Source organism: Mesitornis unicolor, unplaced genomic scaffold, assembly GCF_000695765.1.
Source record: "Mesitornis unicolor isolate BGI_N332 unplaced genomic scaffold, ASM69576v1 scaffold47435, whole genome shotgun sequence".
NCBI lineage: Eukaryota > Metazoa > Chordata > Aves > Mesitornithiformes > Mesitornithidae > Mesitornis > Mesitornis unicolor.
Window position 1 is genome coordinate 1 of NW_010188428.1, and position 10433 is coordinate 10433.

At 41.1% G+C, this 10433-nt stretch overlaps 1 protein-coding gene across 1 annotated transcript; it reads left to right on the top strand.

The window, feature by feature from the left end:
* Positions 1-142: 142 nt before the first annotated feature.
* LOC104541637 (LIM domain only protein 3) lies at positions 143-6997 on the top strand. Its single transcript, XM_010185746.1, has 2 exons — positions 143-167; positions 6780-6997. Exons 1-2 carry the CDS (start codon positions 143-145, stop codon positions 6995-6997), a joined length of 243 nt encoding a protein of 80 aa, XP_010184048.1.
* Positions 6998-10433: the final 3436 nt, after the last annotated feature.

A 10433-nucleotide genomic window follows, 5' to 3' on the forward strand; every position in this document is an offset into this window, starting at 1 on the left:
CCTCCGCGCCTCCGCTCCCGCCGGGCTGCGGCGCGCCGCACTCCCGCTCACTTGACCCGAGCCGGGGGAAGCACTTGCTACTTTGGCCGGGGATTCGGTGCTTCAATGAGGAGGAGCTCTCCAGGCGTCCGTAAATCAACTCATGCAGAAAGAGGAGAAAAGTTTTGGTAAGGTGGCGGTCTCCTGTTTTGAGCGCGCACCGGCCAGGAGCGGTGCGCGTTAAGGTAGAGATGGGGACGGCGGAAAGGAGGGGGGGGAGCCAGGGGGAAGAGGGTTTCTCGTGCCTCTTCTAGCCTGAACGCGTTGCTGTAGCGAGTGACTGTGTTCGCCCGTGCTCTAAAGAGACCCAAAATAGCGCTTTGTAGGACCGCTGTTTTAACCAATTAATCTTGTGAGGTGCAACAAATATCGCTACACGCTTGCCCAACATCTCCCTCTCCTCTCCGCTCCCCACCGCCCCATCCCTGCGATGCCTGAAAAGGAATTAGCACAAAAGACTGGAGCGTCCAACTCCAAAAGGGATTATTTGTTGTCGAGTGTATGTTTCTTATTTATTTTTTTATTTTGCATGTGAGCTGCATCAAAATTGAACTCAGTCTTGCAAATCTCTTGTTGGCCTTTGCCAAGCACTAGCACTTTGCTGCCATGGTAACTGTAATTAAACTGATAAGAGTGGAAAAATGTCAGTATCTCTGAGCCTTGCAGCTGCATTGGAGAAAAAGGGAATCAAATTGGTTCCCAGCACCACTGCTCTAAAAAAGGAGGGAGGGAGTGGGGGGGCTGGGAGGAGAGAGGTGGGGGGGACATGACAGGGGTAGGAACAGGGCTAGGCAGCTCTTGTCCCTGAGATCTGGGTACATCTATTTGCTGTGTTGTCCCTTAGGGGGCTACAGCCTGCAGGGATGCTCTGGGCCAGTGAACAGAGAGAAACAAGCTTTTAGGCCCAATCTAGCTTTCAAAAAGAGAAGAGGAAAGAAGAAGAGAAATCTTTTGTTTGGTGTCTCTTGGCAATCGACTAGCCATGTTGGCCAAATTCTTTTAATCTGTATCACTGCTCCCAGCTGTGGGACTGCATTCTCATTTTTTGTTTTTTTCACCTAACCTCTTCTTCTCTCTTTTTTTTTTTCCCCTTCTCAACCAACCTCCTTTGCTAAAAAAAAAATAAAAAAAAAATCAAAAATAATAAAGAAAACAGATCAGATTCCTCTGTAGAAGAAGGGGCAGGAGGTGAAGTTTAGTTATATACCGAGGAAAATTAACTCAAAAGTATACAGAGAGTATATTCAGCGTACTAAAATCCTTACTTTTATTTTTAAAAAAAAAACCCTAAGTGTTATGGAGTTGCGGTTACTTTGTTGTGTTAACTACAGAAGCTGAGACTGTGCGGATGAATGGCACAGAACAAGAGAGCATAATGGAGGCAATCAACCGTTAGGCTGGTTCACAATGCAATCCAGGCAATTAAAAGCTCACCAGAGTTTAAATGAAATGGTTCTACTTATTTCTGTGCACCACACTGCACAGGCTATTATTTATGTCTCTTTTTTTTAATTATGATTTCCCTTAAACTGTCAAATAACTCAGAATAGCAGGGTCTCGGAGGCAATAATAATTTTCCACAGAACAATTTACATGCCAATCTAAAACTAGTTACGACTCCTGATGTGCTACATGCGAGTTCTGAAACGTTTCTTAGCTTTTGAAACCTTAACTTTTTTTTTTTTAAAGTCTGCGTGTGTATTGTCCTAAATAATTGGAGCTCTGAATGCTTTTAGGATAAATCTATGAAGTGGGAAAGCATCTGGAAAGTATTCTTTTTATCTTCTAGTAGATCTCTAACTGTCTTGTTGACTGTATATTGTCTGTCAGTTTGCTGCCTTTTAAAGACCTCACTAATACTCGTTTTGTTCCGAACTGATTTTTAATTGATTTCTTTTTTTTTTTTTTTAAGTAGAGGCAAGTTTTCCATTTTCTTGCTATGCAAACTACTGTCCTTGATAGAACCGTGTGTGTGTCTTCACAAAGAGGTGAGGGAGAGTGGTCTTTAAAAAGTTTTTTAGGTCATCTGGTACAAAATTATGTCCAACTCTTCCACTCTTAAAATGCCTTTCAAAGGCTATCTGTACCACAAACCAGAAACTGAGTTCTAAGAGTCTTGTGCCACACTCAGTGCCATCAGGCACCAGTCCTGCTTATGGATGCTAATACATCACTAACAAAATGCAGTTCATTATGTCAAATCTTCATTCTCTTTGGTTTTTGAGATGATAGTTGAAGTGAAATGGCTTTTTCTTTCTCTGTCTCCTTCCAGGAGCCTCATTTAGCTTTTTCCAGCAATCTTTCCTCTTTATCCTGAAATTCATAGTTACACATTTGTTGACAGCATTTCATCACACGATAATAACAGTAACCAGGGATGGGAATCAGTTGCATTGAACTTATTTTGAGAGACCAAGGGAAATTCAAAAACCTGTAAATCCAGTTATGAAGTTCTCCCTTCAAAAATCCTAAAGGTGGTGGATGCTGATTAAGAACTCTTATTCCTGCCACAGGTCTGCAGCTTATGTACAGTATCTTGGGGACTGGGGGTGGAGGAGGAAGGGAGTGGAGGAAAGAATAGAGGAAGCACTTGAAAGCATATTGGGGCAAAATAAAAAGAGTTCATTTGACAGTGACAGACTAGGCACTGAAATTTCCCAGTTCTGAGAACAGATCTGCTCTGTGATGCAGAGCATGGGTAGGACTCTGCAGAACTGAAGGGAAAGCTGGGTTTGGTTTTTTTACAGCCTGGGTGTTGCACTTATGGAATGGTATAGTTTTTTTGGAAGTGCTCCTTAAGCTCTGCTTTCCTGGAGGAGGGGGAGAAGACGGCAGCCAGGCAGCAGTACTGTGTGCCACTACCTAATATTTCAGCAGCGAGCAGTTTGGATAGTTTTGTGGGTGCTGTCAACCTCTGAAAGGATTCTTCCTCTGTCCTAAGAAATAAATGGGTACTTAAACTGCAGCCTGTGAAAAGCTGGCTGACAGTAAGCTGCAGGTATTCTTACGGCCAAATTAAGAGAGCTAAAAATACACAAGTGCGTATCTGAAAACTATAACTGCATTGGAGATCTTATGGGAACATTACAAGGAAGAGAGTCTGTTAGGTGGTCTGCTGTATGGTGGCTCGCTCATGCTACACAGAAAAAAGTAATTAAATGTTATGTTTTCAAAATTAAGTTACTTAATTCAGGGCATGTGAAGAAAAGAGCATGTGCAGAGAATTTGGAGATACACAAAACAGCTCTTCGAGTAGTGTTTCATGCTTTGTTTTATTTAGATCCATTCTACACTCAAAAAAAGAGCAACTTTCTTTTATAATGAAGTAGTAGTTTGGTGATATATGTATTGTTTTACTTTCATTAAAATAGCAGCAGCTTCATCTCAAGTAAAGTGTAAAAAGATCAGATCAATCTGAGGAGAAAAGCATTCCTTCCCTCCAAAAGCTACTGCAGATTGAATCCTTAATCTGAAGATGCTGCCAGTGGGATGTCAGCACCACCTTCTCTCTCAGCCTCGGGAAAACAGACATGCAGAATTGCTAACACCACTTCCATGGGGTGTTTGCCCCTTTTCACTCATCTCTACAAGGAAGGTTTGGGCAAGCCAACATGAATGACAGTGTTCTGTCTACTTTCCTTATCTAGCAAATGTCTCAAAAACTGCATAGGGGTATGTGCATGATTGTGCAAGCTGAGCATTTATTTATAATACAATAACCTCACGTTCATGGCAAACACCTCGGGGATTATCAGGTTTGGTTCTTGCAATTTGCTCAGATATTCACTTGTTTAGCTGTGTTTCTGTGACACCTTGTTCCTTTCAGTCGGCACAGGACAGTAGATCAGCCTGGATCAGAGACTGTCAGCCTCTGCTCTCTAACCCGCTTCTTTATCAGGTGACAAAATTTTTACATTAAGATTTTTTTCTTTAAAGCCTTTAACTGTGTTAGCTCCTAGTTTATCATGGTTTCCCTCGAGCTAAAGATTAAAGTCCTAGAACAGCCCTTCATGCCTCTGAACTTTTTTTTTTTTCTTACTCAGTTCCAAGAAGTTGATGCAAACTGTGGTCGATTTTATGCATTTGTCTTCTACAGGCCTGAAGAAGGGAGGCTGGGCATAAGCATGTTGTTGGCGCTTAGCACATATTTGTACTCCACTGTGATACGGAACTTTACAGATTAAGGCTTTTTGACTAAGTGACGATATTAGAGATCCAGCAGGACTTCTCTTTATAGTCTGGTATAGGTTCTTTACCAAAAATAATCTGATATTTTCACTGCTTTTAGTAATTTACATTTAGTTGTAGCCATGTTATTTTGCTGTTGCATATATGTACCCTGGATTCGGGGAATTCGGTTGGCAACCGCAAATACCATAAAGGCTCAGCCTTTGTCTCATGGTGCTTGCTGAGGGAGAGAGATGTGTGTTTGCTCTCAGATCTGCCTCAGACTTACTGTGGAGCCCTGTGCAGGTTGGTGGATCTCATCCTCCCCATTGTGAGTCTGAGTCTGTAAGTGGTGTAGGAGCTGTGAGAGTGGCATTGAGTGGGGAGTAATGGGAAGGCTGCAATGCCATTTTTTTTGTACTTCTTGATAGAAAAATACAGACCTTACATTTTTGTTATGAGCTTTAGATGTTATGCAGTAGTACCGCTGTGGTACTTTGAGGTGTCCTCTAGAACTGTTTGTGTATCACTGGACAGCTAATTTAACAGATAAATGTATTGCCTCAAAATGCATAACGGAGTGTATTGCAAAGAGGGGAGCAGGGCTGTTGTGCTCATACGTCGCAACAAGAATTACTACTTCTAATTCAGTGATCAGCTTCTCAGGTGAAACTTGGGAGTACAACCCTGGAAAGTCACTTAACTGGCTCTACAGTCGCTACTGTCCACATAAATTCAGTGTGTTCCACGCACACATGTGTAAAGACTCCTGGTATGCCTCAGCCAGCGTAACATTTAGCCTCTTGTCTTTGTAGCACTAACATTCGTAAAGGCACAGTGTACTACTGCTTCGAAGATTACACTCATTTTCTTGTTTTCCTTATGAGAGCTTTTTTTAGGAAAACAAACAAACAACAAAACCAAACAAAACTCCAAACTCCAACTTGTTAATGTTTTAGCTCCTTGAACCTGCCTGTCTGTAGTGCTGTGTTACAGCACCAGCCGAGTCCTGCTGATAAAAGCTGAGACTGTAAAGCTTTTTTAACAGTAGGTAGGAGATCATTCTTGATGAGGAGCTCTTGAATTTGCTTTTCTTTGTTATGAGACTCTATTTGACCTTTCCCAGTCTCTGCATAATAACAAGGTGCCATACCCTGAATTTTAGGGTAGGATTTGCTAGCTGGCAAGAGTATTTGTTGCCTAGTCTTAACAAATTCTCATTGCAGTGTTCCAATGTACTCTGATGAATAGCAATTTTTTTAATGTTACATCTCTGATTGGGTTTAAAACAGTGAGATAGCCTAATAATCAAACTGTGTGTCAGTTCTCTCTTTTTCTCTGGTGCCAGCTTGATGTCCAACAAAGCATTCACAGGTCTATGATTCTGCTTATTCTAAGAGATGCCTTTCAGAGAATTGGTCTGAGTGTAATGGGATAGCAGTCCATGCGATTAACCAAGACAGACCAGTCTGTAAGCACTTTGGGGCAGTGACCTTCTCTCCCCATTTACTGTAAAACTGAAGGCAATTGATTTTTTTCTATGGATCTCTGAAAGCTGACTGCAGACTTCTAACCATTGCTCAACTCTTTTTCACTTTTACCGGTTCCCTCCCTTAAACAGTGGTTCAGATGTTTGAATTGTTATTTAAATGCTCTCTGCTGTTACATCAGAAGGTATATATTAATGGACACTACAGTAGTCCTTGTCCTGAACTAGCTGTTGGCTAAAATTGGGATTGCGAAGTGGGGCAGAGTTTATGATTTGGGTTTGGTTTTGGGGTTTTGTGTGTGTGTGCGTGTATGTGTGTGTGTGTGTGTGTGTGTGTGTGTGTGTTTGGTTGACTTTGTTTGTTCGTTTGTTTTTCCCCTTGACAAAGTAGCAACTCTCTGACTTTGTGAAGATTATTTAAAATAATTTTTTTCAGAAGGTCCTTACACTGCAGGTTGTGACTAGAGATACTGGTACTGAAGTCTCTAGAAATCTGATTTCTTCATTCATGTGTCTAACAAGAACTGAAAGATTAAAAAACAAAACACCCGCCCATGAACATTAAAATGTCTATATTAAACCTCTGACACTCTGGCCCTGTGCCTCTAATAGTTTCAGTCTTTTATTCTTTACAACCTGGAGTGCTTTTATACTTTATAGAGATAGCTAAATCTACATATTTGGACCTATTTGCACTATGTTTGCCATCATAGACATGCTGTTTATTTAAATTTTCAGTTGCTAAATATTGGATACTTTAGTTGAAAGTGGACGACTTTTCAACTGAACTGCTTTAATTTTTAATTTAAACTTTCTAATCCTATTTCTTGTCAGCAAAGACACCAGGTAAATTAGGTGTTAAAGAGAAGCTCTGGAACTTAGAGTGGTGGAAGTTTGTGCTCTCAAATTTATCTTAACATTATTTTCAGCTTGCTGTGGACTATCTAGGTTATTTCATCCTATCTACATAATTGCCTTTTTAACAAACTGGGTGTGGGGGGAGTGGCAAGGTGGAAGAAGAAAAGGGCGAGACTTGCACTTGAGAGAATATCTAATTTCACTTTTCTCTTGTCTTGTATTTCAGGTATACAAATGCTCTCAGTCCAGCCAGACACCAAGCCGAAAGGTTGTGCTGGCTGCAACCGTAAGATTAAAGACCGGTATCTTCTAAAGGCCCTGGACAAATATTGGCATGAAGACTGCCTGAAATGTGCCTGCTGTGACTGTCGCCTGGGGGAGGTGGGCTCTACCTTGTACACCAAAGCCAACCTTATCCTTTGCCGCAGAGACTATCTGAGGTAGGCCACATCCTTCTTACTTGCACTGACAAACTTGGTCAATCTGTTCAGTCCTTCCTACGTAGTCACTATTGCATAAGCAGTACTTGAGGACTGCAAGGCCATATATATGCATGTGGAGGATGAGAAAACAAATACCGAACTATGGAGATAAAATTAAAATCTGAATCAAAAAGCACACATAACCAGGTCACACAGTCAGCTGCCAGCTTTCTGATGCTAATACCAGGGTGCAGTGCTCAGCAGAGGAAGAGAGTGAATGCCCCCACACTTCCTACAGCACTGTGCTCCCGAGGGGCTGGTCCTCTTTCTCTTCGCTGCACGGTGGTGGCCAGGCATAGCGGTCTGAAACCACGCACGTGGTTTTCGTCAGCTCCAGTGCAGGGTTTGAACTCTGTAAGAGAGGAGTGCTTCAGACACCTTTTTCTCAGACGCTTCTGTCCTCTTAGTTTGCCAGAGGGATTTCACTTGTGGCATTGGAAGCTTTTCTTAATGTTGCCATTTAGCTGTTAAAAGCTGTACCAAGATGACCAACTGTCTTCCCTGTGCTAAATAACCATGTAGCTAGTGGGCTCAAATCCACTCTGGTACTGATTTAACTCAGTGACCTGGGTGGGATACTGGGTAACCTGTTGCCACTTCTTAAAGACAACAAATGGTCACCTGATTTTCCATCTTCTTGTTTGCTTGCGGACCTACGTTCTCAAAAGCATTTGAGGTGTAACTCGTAGCAAAGCACTGATGAGCAGCACCAGGCTAGTAGCCTGCAGATCATATCTGAATAAATAAGGCTACTTTGCAGGAGCTGTTTTTAATCAGGAAGTTTTGTCTTCTTAGGCTCTCAATAGTAAATAGAGAGAAAAGGCTCCTTAGGGGTGATTCAGAGCACCTATTTCCTATAGGAGCACCTTTCCCCCATTCCCTGTAGAGGGGGCCTAATGAGACTAGCTGCTCCAGGCTAACATGAACTTCTGGGAATATTTCCCCTGCCCCTGCAGTGAAGCCTTTTCCTTTTAAAGGGACATTCAAATCAGTAATACATTGGGGAAAAATTAAAATTCTCTTTGTACACGTTAACTTACAAGTTCAGTTTAAGCACAGGTACCAAATAGGAGGTTCCCACACACCGATCAGTTCCCAAGTTGTATAGCATGGGTAGGTTGGAACAGGAATCAAGACTACAGCATTAACAACTATTGGTACTCTGTCTCTCCATGTTAGAACCTGTTTTTCCTAGAGTGGAACACAAACCTTCCCAAATGCATTGTGCATTTGTTGAGCCAGGGTGGCAAGGCAGATCAGGGTTCTTCAGGTGTGGGCTTGGACCACTTAGTGTTAAAAACATGTTGCTACCTATTAAAACTCTGAACTGAACACAAGATAGAGTACTGGGAATTTAGCATAGAGCTAAAAAAGCCATTGTGTTAAAGCTGCCAAAGTAGGTAAGAAAAACCTTACTTTTAAAAACTGCCAGGAAACCGTTTGAATAGAAGGGAATTGTCGTACGTGAACCTAGGTCACCTCTGATGGTAGAGTATATGTCCATAGTGAGGGGCCAGAACAACTTCTCAGGTAGCACTTATCCTAATTTTTAGAACCCATTTTAAGAATCTTTCTACAGCAGGTGACTGCAGGAGTGAGAAAAATCTGCTATGGCTGTTTGATACGTGTTCAACATTTACTGGAGACTTTGAATTTACAGAATCTCCCAACTGCTACAGCAGATCCAGTGCTTTACTTTAAAATCAAATGTTTAAGATCAAACCAAAAGTGATGTAATAGTAGAAGTATGAGTGAAGCATTTCCCCTGCACAGATATGCACATGCACATACACACCGACACTCTTGTTCTTTGAAGGTCGAACAGGAGTAGGTATTTTGCTAATAGATTGTTAAAATTCATATTAAGTGATTCAGAGAAATGAGACTATTTTTTTATTTGTCGTGACCACATTTAAAACTGGTGTTTTAGTTACTTGTTCATACACCACATTTTATACCAGTGAAACTAGCATACATGAGAAATCCTACAATCAGTTTTAAGATGTTTCTGATTTTCATCTCCTGGTTTATCAAGTCTTAATGAAGCCATCTTGTCCTAAGGCTTTTTTAAGGGATTCTTGTGAGTGCATGGATTTAAACTTGGTATTTAGACTAAACTTCAAACTGATGCACTTAAGGTAATTGCAGATAGTCATTTGCCTCATTGCATCTTATCTACTTAGTTATGCAGTGAACCTATAAAAGTGATCTTTTTAATGCTAATGTAGAAACTAGTTAAATGTTCTCTACCTTTGTAGCCAAATAAGCTTTCATATTTAGCAACCCACTTGATATGAATTTAAAGAACAAATTACTTTGTACTAATGACTAGATTAGGGTTCGATTATGGTTTCAAGCTATCCCTTTTTTTTTTCCTTCTTTTTTACCATAAAGGGAGTCTTTGCTACATATAAAACTGTTTTAGCTTCCTATTAATTTATGTGGTGCCCTCTAGAGGATATGTGGCTTGCACAATACTATAAAGAGTAAAATTGCTTATTAACTTGTCTCTCTGTGTTCATTATGTCTTTCAATAAGACAGCCACTCTACAGATGCTGTAAGTGATAATGTAGCCAGTTTGGGTGCTTTAACATTTACAGTTAAATTCGCAAACTGTGTGATTGTGTCTTTGGCTATTTGCAAAGATATTTCCAGTATCTCTCCTTTAGAGATGTCTGCCAAAAACCTAAATGCTCCCTTGGCCCTGATGCACAGTCTTGTTCTGCATTTGAGCCCTGAGGTACCCACTTTGGTGAGATTTTTATAAATACTCTGTATCTTCAGAACTTAAGGTGTCTCCTTTGGTAAAATAGGTTAATTTTATTATATTAAAACCTTTGTCTTTGGGGTGAAGACAGATTGAGGGGATGGAAGGAACCTTTAATGAGGTAATGAGCTTGGAAGATGCTTTGGGTGTGAGAGGCTTTACCCTGGAATCTGATTCATACAAGTCTCCCCGGTGGTTTCAGACGTGGCGTACAACACCAAGGCTATTAAGGTGGCCACAGCAGGCATGAACTCTGGTTTGTTAACGAGGATGAGAACTGACTTGAGTAAAGAAACGACCCAATGTTAGAAATAACACACTCGGTGAAAATGATATGCAGAGTATAATTCCCCTGCAGGCTTCTGTCTCCTGCTTATACACTCTTGGGTTAGAAAGTGAAGACTTAATTTAAGGAACTTAGGTTTACGCCAATATTTCAAGTCCATTTACAGTAAGTGAAATATGCAGGAAGTTTCCTCACCCCCCCTTTTTCCCTCTAGAGCTGTACAGTGACATCTTAATGTATCAGCCTATCCTGCTCCATCCTCTATTCTGACTGGCAGCATGTTCATTTACAAGCACAATATTCCCTTTGAAATCTGTCATTACTTCCATTAATGACCAGTCGTT